Below are 13,142 nucleotides of genomic sequence, written 5' to 3' on the forward strand. Positions count from 1 at the left end.
GTCCCCGCGGCGGCGGCAACAACGCGCTAGAGACGACGAACCTGCCACCGCCGTAGCTATACACACACACACACACACACACACACATACATACACACGTCGCCGATATCGACTCGATCTCGCACTTTTCCACCTTCTTCCTATCCACCACCGGTGATGCTACCCCGTCACAACCCTCGGCTTCGCGGCGTATATAACACATCATCTCACGCTCACGAAAACTCCGCCACCGCCGCCCGCCGTCTCGAGGTTTTTTTCGCCCACCGGCCGGCCGACGCGCTCCACCCACCCCAACACCCCCCCGCGGCCGACCGGTTTTTATTTTTTCCCGTTTTCCTCGTCCTCGTCGTCCTGCAACACGGTCCGCCCGCCCGCCGGCGGACAACCGCCGACGCTGTACACCGTACACACTACTACTACCAAACTTTTACTACCACCACCGTCACCACTACTTATACTTACTACTAATACCAATACAGACACTACGACTACTGCTACTACTACTACTACTACTACTTCTACTACTAATACTAGACACCACTTTATTATTATATTTACACACTGGCAAACGTTTGGTGTATTGATCCGCTCGCGCACACTCGCACACACGTACGGCGCGCGCGCGGGTACACACATATAATATGTTTGTGTGTGTGTGTGTGTTTATATGTAGTCCAATATTATTGTACGTGAGTATCGTACGTGTGTCCGCGTGTGCGTGCGTGCGCGAAGTCCGATGTCCGAGTGCGTACGTACGTATACGTACTCGTGCCGGTTGGCCGCGGACCGCGGCGTGTGACGGTGGAAAGGGGTGGTTAGTTTGAGGGTAGGTGTGACGGGGAGACGGAGTTCGGCCGAGCACGAGTGTTTCATTGAAGCCACCCGGTGATTGTGGTAGTGGTTGGCAGTGGCGGGGGGCGGGGGGGGGGGGGCATTGCGATATTTATTTTTCCTCCCCGCAATTTCCGGTTTAAAAGAGAATAATATATACCATCGCAGTCACGCGTTATTGTCATCGTCGAATCGAAAACGAAATCGCTCGACTGGCTTCGACGAAATACCTCAAACTGACGGGGTGGACATTGCAGCCCACAGTCCTCGCCAATTCGCGTTTGTCACTTGTAGAGGCCTGCCATCTGCAACATAATATCTGCTGCGTGTTTTCAAATAAAATTATAAACCGATACCATGCCATTTCTGTTTTCTATCGCCTGTCTACACTACTGTTTAATACATATTATCATAAAATATTATTAATACCAACCTATATTGGTTATGTATCGCATGTTTTTAATAATTAAAACATTTCGATATTTTTCTCGAAATATATATCAGCAAATAAACAGTAACGCGCCAAAACATGACGTAATATAATGGTCACGCCTCACGTAAACAAATCTCCGGGGTAACCAAATCCAATAAACTTGTCAACCTGGGACATACATGATATATAAATAACGTCACCGGAAATAGTATTTATCGTTCTATGTTATACAACTTCAGGTATGAGCATTGGACTATGCATGATAAATTGATTAACAATTTCACAATTGTAGACGTATAACAATCGTTAATATCTATAATATTATAATATAAGTATATAGCAACCGTTAAATAAGTGTCGTATTTAGTCGGGATGTTTTCGGCGAAAATTTATTCAACTGACTGCAATAGTAATATAAAAGTTGTCTTTGTAAAAAATTTAGATTAATGATTTGCTTCAACTCAAAATCGTTTTTCGTATACAATAGGATATAATATTTAATATCGAATTTAGTTGTACACAATACACATCTATTATAGTGACTTACTTAATTATTATGAGGTGCATTATTATACCAGAGCATGATTTTCCAGGTTTTCATCTTATCTTTTTTCGAATACGACACATAAATATCAAAAACAAAAAATATTTTTTTAAGAATCTATCAATATGATTTTAATTGTATGAACATTAATAATAGTTATTGTTGTGGATCACCAATATCAATCGACAAGAGAATAGATATGCTATCATAAGAGATTACAACCTTAGTCAACCATACATCAGTTTTATTTTATGAATCAAGTTTTAGATTGATTGTAGTTATTACTAAACTTATTTACCTACTATGCTTACTACAACAAATATAAGAAAACAATTTCTAAACTAATATAAAAACATTAAAAACAATAAATATTTTTGACAACAATTTATAAAAAATGCTTGAGAAATGGTATAACACTCAATCAACCACAACCTAATGTGTAAAAAAAAGGACGACATTGCAAAACATAAAAACAGACATTAAATATAGCCGAAACTTTAATATTTACAACTATACATCATATTGATTAATGACAAACTACAAGTTTTTATGCGTTTATAACTTATAAGTTCAAAACTAATTCAAACTGATATTATCAATATTACAACATCTTTAATTTAAATGTCAAGACAAATATGAATATTGCATCTAAAACTGTAACGTTGATGTAAAAAGTAAGACTCGTTTTCTGTGTTTGTTGTTTTTTCAGAAGAAATGATGGAGTTTTACAGTTCCACCTAGACTCATTTTATGTACAAGTATAGTACTAAAAATAATCTTCTATAGAATAATTAATTCAACAACTTTTTTACATCTTGTATATTATAGAAATTCTGCAGGACAATCAGTTCACCCTCCCCATATATTTAAGGCTATTTGCACCTGTGAATCATTGATAAATTCTGTACTGGTTTTTTACGCACAAATTGAATTCACGTTTGTTTACCGTGTACAGTGTTAATGTATATAATGTATATACTGTATAAAAGTTTCCTCCTCGTATTCTTAAAGTTGAAAACATTTTTTTTTCCAATGTACAAGACTGCTTAGGCAACGAAACCCTTTTAGGACCGTTGGGAGTTAGCCGGCAGCACACCACTACGGCAACCACGGGTGAAGATTTTTTTTTAACACGAAAACATCACTAATCGCGGATCAGAGGGATTTCATTTTAGATTCCAAGAAATCAAAAGGTCGTTCGAATGAATAACGTTAAACCATATATTAAATAATTAAATAGTAATTTAAGTAATTAGGTAATCCTAAACAAAGCTTTTTATTGTTATTTTTTGTGAAAATTTAGTTTTAATTAAAAAAAACTACAGGGGAACGGAAAAACGGATAGGTTAAAAAAAACACGTTTAGTGACAATTAAAAACTTTAATATCTTATTTTTAAATTAATGTTTGTTGATTTTTTTTTTTTAATATTCTTAATTTTTAAAATGTTATACATTAATCCTGACTAGCTTTGATCCTTTTACAAAAAAAACTTTATTTCTAGAAAATAAAAAACAGTTTTTCGAATTTTTTTTTCATAGAGACACTTCAAGTATGAGTTACGAGTATATATTATCAAAAGTTTATGAAAGTGATTAAGTATTTAACGTTGAGCGAAATTGTTCGTTATTAAATATTATAAACAAATACGAATCGTGATAATACCAATACAAAGGTAATACAACGATATGTATATATCTAGAGATAATAGATAAGTAAAAAAAAAAAATTAAAATAAATATAATGCCTTAAGTTGTGTACTACTCAGTTAGCAAAAAAAAAAAAAAAAAAAAATAAAATAATTATAATAAATAAAATTATCATAATTATTATTATAATGTTTTCGCCCTTACGCCGCATTACGTATATAATAATATAATGCCCTAGCTTCGGTTAACATTTACCCATACTTCTTCCCTTAGAGTATTCTAACCCTACGTCCCTACTTATGTATTTCCGTTCGAATTTAATCAGCTGCAGTAGCCTGTCAATTCTTTTAAATATTCTATTGATATATTTACAGTTAAGATAATTGTACAATACGTATGTAAAATTACTAAAAACCAAAAATATATGCAAACTCATACGATATATTATATTAATATGTATTTAAAAATTGTTTTGGGTGTAAAAATAAATTCAATAACTTTGAATATGTTTTATAAATAAAATAATAAATATATAAAGTTTTTTTTTTTTTTTTAATTAAATAAGTCATAAGAAAAAACCGAGTTAAATTGATTATTCATAATAATATATTATAATGACATTTTTTCTGTTAACTATTGTGAGTTGTTATATTAACATAAATAAATAAAATATACCTATTACCTTTAATAGTGATAAAAAACAAGCTTAAAATTTTATCGCAGGAGAACGATTTTGCATGCAGTATTTAAATTAGTAATTGATTTTTTGTAGTTTCAATTAGAGTAATACCATAATATTCTTTTTGCTCGTTATTATAAACGTTAAAACTGATCAATGACATATTTTGAATGATTTTTGAGGGGTGAAATTCAAACAATTCCTAGATATGTTAGATAAATTTAAAACTTAATTTAAAAATGCCTCGAAATGTGTCTTCGGATCTAATAAAATTAATTTCACTTTCGTAGTTTGGATATAAATATAATATCTTGATAAACATAAGTAAAAAAACTTATATATCAAGATACTTGAACTTTCATCCTACCCAATTATACCATTGGAACTATTTCATTGCAGTATAAATGAACCGATCAATATTTTTAAAAAGAAATTATAATAATATTAATAACGAATTTAGTAGCAGTACCTATGTCAATATTAAGGTATTAACTGACTAAATTTATTTCATCGATATTAAAATATAAGTAAAAAAAAATATTAAAATATAAGTAAAAAAAAAACAAACTATATTTATTGTATTCTAAATCCATTAAAAACATATTCATACGAAGTGTTAATATTTATAGGTGCTAATAAATTATGCTTGAACCTTCTGTAGTTGACATTGTATTAAGGAAAAAAAAACATTTAAGAAAACTTTTACGATGATATTTCGGTGACTTGTCAGTTTTCAATGTATAACAAGTATGTTAATTTATAATAGTGTATGCAAGTTTATTCTGAATATTTTATCGTTCGTATGAATGCATTGTTAATTTTTAATGATTGAACTTTTGTCCATGTGGGCACATAACTGTTAATATTATGGCCACTATTTCCAAGACAATAATTAACGGATAACGATATAAAATCGTTCTGAATAAAAATGTGTGCAGACAAGTTACAAACAAAAAAATTGTGTTGGATATTAAAGAAATAACACATACCTTTGTGAAGTTTAAAAACCATAGGTCTGAGGGACCAGCAGGAAATTAGTCCGGTGAGTAATTAACTGCGGCTACAACTACTTTGCGCACATTTGTCTAAAAAACAACTCATTTGAGTATAATTTTACGAATTGTTTATGCAAAGTAGTTACTAGCTTTTTTCAAGCACAACATCACATCTACTGTCTACTATTAGATTTTTCCATTTCCATTTATAATCTTCGCGATAATTAAATATTATAATAACATTTATTATAATGTATCTATTATCAAATACCAATAGTCCAATAGTAAATGTTACCTAGCGGTGAACGATTGGGCATGTTTTCATGTAGCTGTTTGGTATTCAAAATCCACACTCGATATCCCTAAACCAATATCACGTTTAGAAATCAAAATAATTTAAGTATATAAGCCATAAAAGACATATACTAAATGTATACAGTATACACTATAATAGGTACTAATAATTTTTATAATTATTAAAATACGTGAGAAACGTATTTCGTCAAATTATTATAATAATTAATAAAATATTAATATAAATTCGCAACTTGGAAAAGATCTATTTCGGAACTAGTATATTTATCATGCTAATACTGGTTTACAACATTATAATATCTATAGGAAATGCATATATAACCTCGTTATCCTGTCTCCAATATAGCAATACATTACATCCGTTTTAATTCCCTTGCACTTTCATTGAACGCTTACCCCATCTGCACAATCGATGAGAACTATTCGACCTATTAACCTACCCTAACTTCCAACATGCATTCATTTTACAAATTGTAACAAATAAAATTGAAAATTGTTTATACATTTTTAACTGCGTTAGGTTTAATTTCAATAAAAAAAAAAAAAAAAAAAAAAAAAACTACGTAATCATTTGCAAGCAGTATTCGTAATTGTAACAAAATTTATAAAAAAATAATGTTATGTTCTGGGTTTTTAAATTACAAAATAAACTACTAAACATGGAATTATATTTAATAAAAAAAAAAAAATTAACCATACATAAATATTGAAAAAACCTAAAAACGTTGAGCATTTCAAATATTTAATTATAAAGAACACAAAAATAGTTAAAATATTTTCAAAATTATATCTATTGAAACTTTTAAAATAGGAAAATATAAAAAGAAATTAAATTTCTACAGCAAATTATTTTTGATTTCGACTAAAAATAATAATTTTGAAAACCTGACTTGTGTAAAAAATATCTAGTTTTTCCTGAATATTATAAAAAATACTTTAAATTTGTTTACTTCTAAATTTTGAGTAATTTTAAATACATTCTTAAAGTACCATATAGATCAAATTTTCTGCTAACAACTACATTCATTTAAGTTTTAATCATTTTTTCTACTATAAAAAGTGTCTTCAGACACACACACAAAAAAAAAATCAAAGAATTAAATTGATGTCCTTTTTTTAATAAACACAATCATTGCCCTGCGACTAAAACCTAAGGCTGTGGATCAGTTAACTCCCTTATTTTCCATTAGATGGCTCAAAATACTGAAGTCCTCACCTAAAAATAGAATATAATTTATTTACAAATTTTAAATGTATTTGCACATAACTAAAATTTATCACAACAATCTATCGATTATTATTACATTAAGTACTGACATTGTGCGTTTTCTTGTGTGTCAGCATGCAAATTTTATTATCGTATTATTGTTTGCCAATATAGTGATCGATGATTATCTACCTACAACAATTTATACGGCTAATACAATATTCCAAGTGTTCGAAAAAATCGATTCCATAGTAACTCGTATTATAATACAAATTATAAATAATATTTATTTTCGAATAATTATTTGTCGAGTTATTCATACAGCCGAGTCCCTTGAATACATATGTAGTTAACGCAAGTAACTCAATATTTTATCGTTATTTTTCTTATTCTTCGAGTATTAAACAAGCTGATATTATGTTTTCAAAATATACAGAAGAAATGTTCCAAGTAGTTTTGACACTGTTATTGCTGTTACAATCGATCGTCAGTCATCCGCTCCGGCTAAATAGTAAAGTTCTAAAACATATTCGTGTTGATAATAGCGTATAAGTGTATAATTTGGACATTTTATTTTTTATCAAATTTGATGTTCCAAACAATGAGTATAACTTAGGCATATGGTTGTATTTTATTGTACGTTCAATTATCGTTTCAGACGAAAAATGTCAATGTCCGTCGAAAAATAATGTAGAACGAATGTACAATGTACCACCGCCGTGTGGTGAAGGAAAATTTCGAGACCCACTCGAGATCTTAGGTTCGTTACGTATTTACTATTTTTTACTCTGATTTCAACAACACATCCTTGCGCGTGTAATAACATTGCGTAAATGATACATATTACACTAAAAATATTATAGGAAACACCTATAATATTTCCTTATCGGAGGCACTAGAAGTATGAGCGATTGGCTAAAGTGGCTGATATATTATATATTATTATTATAAATATAGGTTTGCCGGAATCTTTTTCTTTTCTTTTGAATTGTCCTTATGCGGTTCCGGTTAATAATTCGAAAAAGCTAGCGAGAAAAGTCGTGACAAATATTCACTAAACCCCATGACTTGCGGAACTCTGCGTATCGGTATTTGTAAATATCATCAACCCAACTTTACATCGTTACAGGCATAAAATTCCCAGAATCTAGAATCAAGCATTTGTGCAAAGCTGACGTGTACATGTATGCCGACAAGATTTCAAACGTGAGTTTTCCGTCCGAAGCAATGAAATTCTGTGGTTCCGTTTGTGAAGGTTATCAAGACACCATGATTTTCGACGAAGGAGTAAAAGTGAAGGTGATTAACGCCAATTGCGATTACACTGGCGCAACAATTATCGAACAACACTCAGCAAACGAAACTCACGCGGCCGTGTGTCCGGACCTGAGCACCGCATGCGTGTGTACCTATAACGTCCGTTGCAACCAACGAACGCGGCCAATCACATACACATTGACTCCGAATCAACAAGGATATCTCAGGGTGGAAGTAGCCGACTGCGGGAATTCAAACGTCACTTGAATCGTCTTCCCACCTCAAGTAACGCGTAAACGCGGCAACAGAAATGCGTAACTTCGCCGCGTGGATCTCATCACACGTATTCCGGGTGGTTGGTAAATCGAGTAATATATTTATATGTGTTTTCCACGACCCTTTTCTGTTTGGTGAAATGTAAATGCTGGTTGCAACAGACGTTGAAGGATCACGCACGCGGCACTCAGGTCCGGTATACGCGAACCTAAGATAACCTGGCCCTGGTTTTGCTCTGGTCCGATAGTTTTAAATGAGCTTGTGGTTGTTTTCGGTTTACCGCATATCACGAATTAGAGGCTGCAAGTACACAATCGCAAGGCTCACAGACTGTGTTTTGTCATACATGTTTTCATTATTTTAGTTTAAAAAATAAACGTCTTTATTATTGAGAACAAAATTGTATTGCTTATCTAAATCAATACTATTAAAAACTAATAGTGAAACAACTGAATATCATAAATATCGTGGATTAATTATTTTTAGAATCTAGAATCAGCGATGAACGTATTTATTTCATAATGGAAGTTTTTTTCGTACGTGTAACCTTTTGGAACAGTAAAAATGCTTCAATTCTCAACTTTGGGAGTGATTTATAATAACCAATTAGATCTATTTATTTTTTTAGGATTGATATTTTGGGAGAGAGAGAGAGAGAGAGAGAGAGTAATTAAAAGTGTACGATTCAAAGTTTTTAATCATTTTCTAGAAAATAAAAAAATTATGTGAAAAGTGTGGTTATTTTTACAAAAATCAAATTTCAATACAACTTATATTAATATTATTATATATTTATTTTTTTTTTTTTTTGGAATTAAAAAATTAATAAAAATTGTAACTTGAAATTCTGTATTAATATTTATTAGGTATAAAATAATTTTAAAAATATTTTGGCTTTTTTTGAACAATATTTTCTGTTTTTTTTGGATATTTTTATTTATGTACCATAATACAATTTTGGTTCTTTTTGTTAACAAACAACAACTTGTTGTTTAACTAAAAAGTTTAATACAAGATTTCTCATTAAAAGTTCATTTACCAGTTATAAGTGTTTAAATTTAAAAAATTTTACGATATTCATCTAAATCATCAAAAATTTCAAATCATTTTGTAAAACAAAATTTATAAAATACTTGATATTCATAACTAAAATTTAAAAAAACTAAAAAATGATTTCTTTAAAGTTATTCTTACAAAAACAATATAAAAAAAAATAATTGTGTAACTTAACAATTAATATTATTTTATGTGGTCTAAAGTTTAAATTTTTATAAAATAGAGTATCCATGCATAACTAATATATTCTTCTTATTATACGATTTAAGTTTTTTTTTTTATTATAGCTCAAAAAGTATTTCTAGGAATATGAACATAACACGTCATACTTAAATTAAATTAGTTAGTGAGTGATCTGAACAAATTGGAATTAAAATAAATAAATAAATTTACATCTTATGTGTACCCATCATTAATTTATTTACTCTTTATTTATAGGTATCCATAATACAATAATAGCATATGCATTATGATCAAGAAATAACCAACGTGATTTTTTTCTCGCACTTTCTGCCTTAAATAATAATAGTAAAAACATAAATCAGGCCCCGAACACTGGTCACGGTGTTCTACACTATCATAGGTCGAAATTTTCCTGAATTCAAGGTCGTATAATGACGCGACTATTTCGACACTTCCGAGGGTCATGAAATGTGCACAGCAACGGGACGTAATTTATATAATATAATATATTATAAGAGTGCGATACGATAACGATTTTTAAGGGGTTCGTTGTAACTTGTAATACATGTATATCATTCGTAATATGTGTATAATTGATGATGTAAGTAATAGGCATACCGCAACAGTTTCGATGAAACGTTAAATGTGAGAAAAAATGATAAAAAATACGTATGTTTTTAAGTGGTTTCGGTGCTTTTAAACAAACGTTTCCTGATAAGCGGAACAACCAGTACCTAATTCTATTTAAAAATATACGAACTATATTAGCGTATACATGCCATTATTATGATATTCGAACTATTTGACTATAAACTTGTAATAGAGTTCAATTGCGTCTAAAATGACTATGAAAAAAACAAACTGTTTATAAAATACGATATCGACTATTATAGGTATAGATTTCTGAAAATTAAATATTTTTTATTTAAAAATCACAAATCAATTTCGTCTTTTTCAAGTTCGGTATTTATAAATCAAGAAGAATTTCAAAGAATTTTTCTCTATCGCACAATATTTATTATAGGTTGATTACTTTACACTGATATCCAACTTTCAAGTCGAACACATATTTATGTACTTACCTACTATTTATTGTAAAACAAGGTAGATAGGGTAGTGCAAAGAAATGGTGGTTCAATCATACGTACCTAAACAGTCATGTTCGGGATAATATTAGAGTACCTACTATGTCTGAGAATACATGATGTAATATTGGTCGTAGACGACATGTTACTTTGTCATTGATTATGTATGAAACAAACGTTACATATACAACAGGTCTAGCTATTATCAAATTTCTTTTACTACTGTTACACATTTAAACAATAAATTATGCGTTCAATTGTGCGAATAATAATGATGACAAGAAAGCGTCCCCTTAGTGAAACAGCCTCGAAAGAAATTACAGAAAGTGGATCCTATTGAGGTTTATTGCAAAGTAAACAGAGCGGTAAAAAATGCTTAAGAACACAGCCAGTTCCGGTATACCTCGACGTTACATCTCATAAATAGTTTAAAATAAAATATGAAATTGATTTAAATCACTCATTTAATCGCACTAAGCTTCAAGGCATATAATTTGTCAACTTTTCCGACCGTAATTTGCGTTATTAAACGTCTGAGATACGTACACACTCTAACTTTTTTTTCCGATGACCCTGAATACGTCATATAATTATTATATGTGTAAGTCAATGACATTTTAAAAATCGTGTATTATAACGTTCAAGAGTCCAAGAAAAAATAAATAATAACAACCAACATAGGAAAAAAGTCATTAGAAAACAGTAGTCATATATATTGTGTGCAGTATTATTAAAAAATATAAGTATATTTGTATTACATGCATTAATATTTATTAAGTTTATACTGTATAAAAAAAACTGTAATTCAAGCTTGTAAAATTTTAACATGCATTTTTTAATAAAAATTATGTATTTTCATTTATAGTTGTTCAGAGTTTGTTTTTGAACTTATTTTATTATTAATGGCCATAGCATTTGACACTGAATACATTTTGCTTCATATTTAAAATTAGGTGTTCTTGTTATAAACCGCAGTTATATGGCACTTGGCCATAATATACTAACTATTTTTCTAAATTTACCAAAAATAAGCGTCATTACATCCATAACATGGTCATTATAAACACGTCATAACAGCCGATAAAAATCAACATACAAAACATGAGGGTTCTGACAAGACTTTTCATTTTAAGTGATTATATACCCAATAGATCTGATATGTGTAATCACGACTCGTGTCACTATAGCGATGCATACTATGCAATAAAATAATATACCTATAATATTAAATTCGCGATTACCGCAGGTATATATAACGAGAAATTAATAACAATAACTATGTTATTAGTGATAGAGTTTGAATCAAAACTTAATTCACCCTATATACATGTACAGTCCCGACGAAATAAATTAATCAACATTTATTATACTCAAAAGTGTATGATATACAGACTATATTTCGCCACAGCCGCCTGCACTGCAGCCGAAGAATAAACGCACATTCGCCGGATCATCAATTATTACAGGACTTTCCATTAACGCCAATGTAAAAAAAAAAAAAAATAATAACAAAAAATAAATATAAAAAAAAAAGTCTCCCTTTCGGCTTCGATTTAAAATTATTCGCTCGGCGGCGGCGGCGACCCCTTTTATTCTATATGCACGACGACAGCATATCATCGTGTGGAATTGTTTTGAATAATCGAATACGCCCGCACATTAATTTCCAATTTACTCCGGCCACGAACGCTACACGATATATATGCGTACGGCACGCGGGCGAAAAAAAATTCTCCTACGGGTCTGCTTGTATACGGCGATTGAAATAAACTGTAAAAAGGTAAAATATATAAAAAAAAAAAAAAAAAAATAATGCACATATATGTATGGATACACGGACCCATTGTATATTTAATATATGAGTGCGTTCGATTAAAATCGAGGTAAAAACCGTTTCGCGAATAATATATTATATATTTTAGTTTTTGTGTATGCAATATAAATTAAAATAGAAAAAAATTGACAGATTCCGCCGGTCTGGACTTTAGTTTCGTATTTTATTCACACGCGAACGCGCCCGTGTTTCTCAATTTAATGATGTATTACCCCTCTCAACGGCAGAATATTATATAGGTACCTACATATCTCCGAGTACGTGAAATACGTCATGTTGAACAACACCCCATGTATTGATATATCAATCGACGAATTATAAACAATTGAAGAGATTGAACATAAAAGCTTCACAGATTTCCAGAAAATCATTTACAAGTATGCTACATCCGAATCCATTCATATTCGCCGTAAGAGTGTAAGACAGTGACCACCGTTGTACGAGATAATGGTAATACGATATAATATAATGTGGTATGTTTATGATTTTAAATAAAAATAAAATGTTTAATCGAAACGTTTAAATATCTAAAAAAGTTAATGAAAATAGCTTTGTGAAAAATTTATTTTTACTATCATAATTATACAGCGAAAAAAATAATTATTTTGAACAATGCAAAATTGTAGTGTCAATTTAATGTATTTTGTTTTAGTATTTTATGAAGTGCGAATAAATAGTTTCAAATTGTTTATGATTAAAGTTCAAATTAAAATTATTATTATAAATAAAGTGCAGTATCTGATACTATGTGGGGTTAGCTTAAAAATGCATTTAGTATTTGATATTATAAACTTTTCAC

General features: G+C 30.4%; 1 protein-coding gene across 1 annotated transcript; it reads left to right on the plus strand.

The window, feature by feature from the left end:
* The first annotated feature begins 7,069 nt into the window (after nucleotides 1-7,069).
* LOC112600058 lies at nucleotides 7,070-8,176 on the plus strand. The gene is made up of 3 exons (XM_025347203.1): nucleotides 7,070-7,163; nucleotides 7,311-7,412; nucleotides 7,782-8,176. Exons 1-3 carry the CDS (start codon nucleotides 7,070-7,072, stop codon nucleotides 8,174-8,176), a joined length of 591 nt encoding a protein of 196 aa, XP_025202988.1.
* The last annotated feature ends 4,966 nt before the right edge of the window (nucleotides 8,177-13,142 follow it).

The sequence above is a fragment of the Melanaphis sacchari genome, unplaced genomic scaffold (genome assembly GCF_002803265.2).
Source record: "Melanaphis sacchari strain LSU unplaced genomic scaffold, SCAv2.0 Contig59_pilon_pilon, whole genome shotgun sequence".
Classification (NCBI taxonomy): domain Eukaryota; kingdom Metazoa; phylum Arthropoda; class Insecta; order Hemiptera; family Aphididae; genus Melanaphis; species Melanaphis sacchari.

What these genes read in the sequence shown, in the direction of transcription:
- LOC112600058 (XM_025347203.1), top strand. Translation starts at nt 7,070, where the DNA reads ATGTTTTCAAAATATACAGAAGAAATGTTCCAAGTAGTTTTGACACTG. An exon ending in TCATCCGCTCCGGCTAAATA is followed by an intron (nt 7,164 to 7,310) that starts GTAAAGTTCTAA and finishes TTATCGTTTCAG; the next exon opens with ACGAAAAATGTCAATGTCCG. An exon ending in AGACCCACTCGAGATCTTAG is followed by an intron (nt 7,413 to 7,781) that starts GTTCGTTACGTA and finishes ACATCGTTACAG; the next exon opens with GCATAAAATTCCCAGAATCT.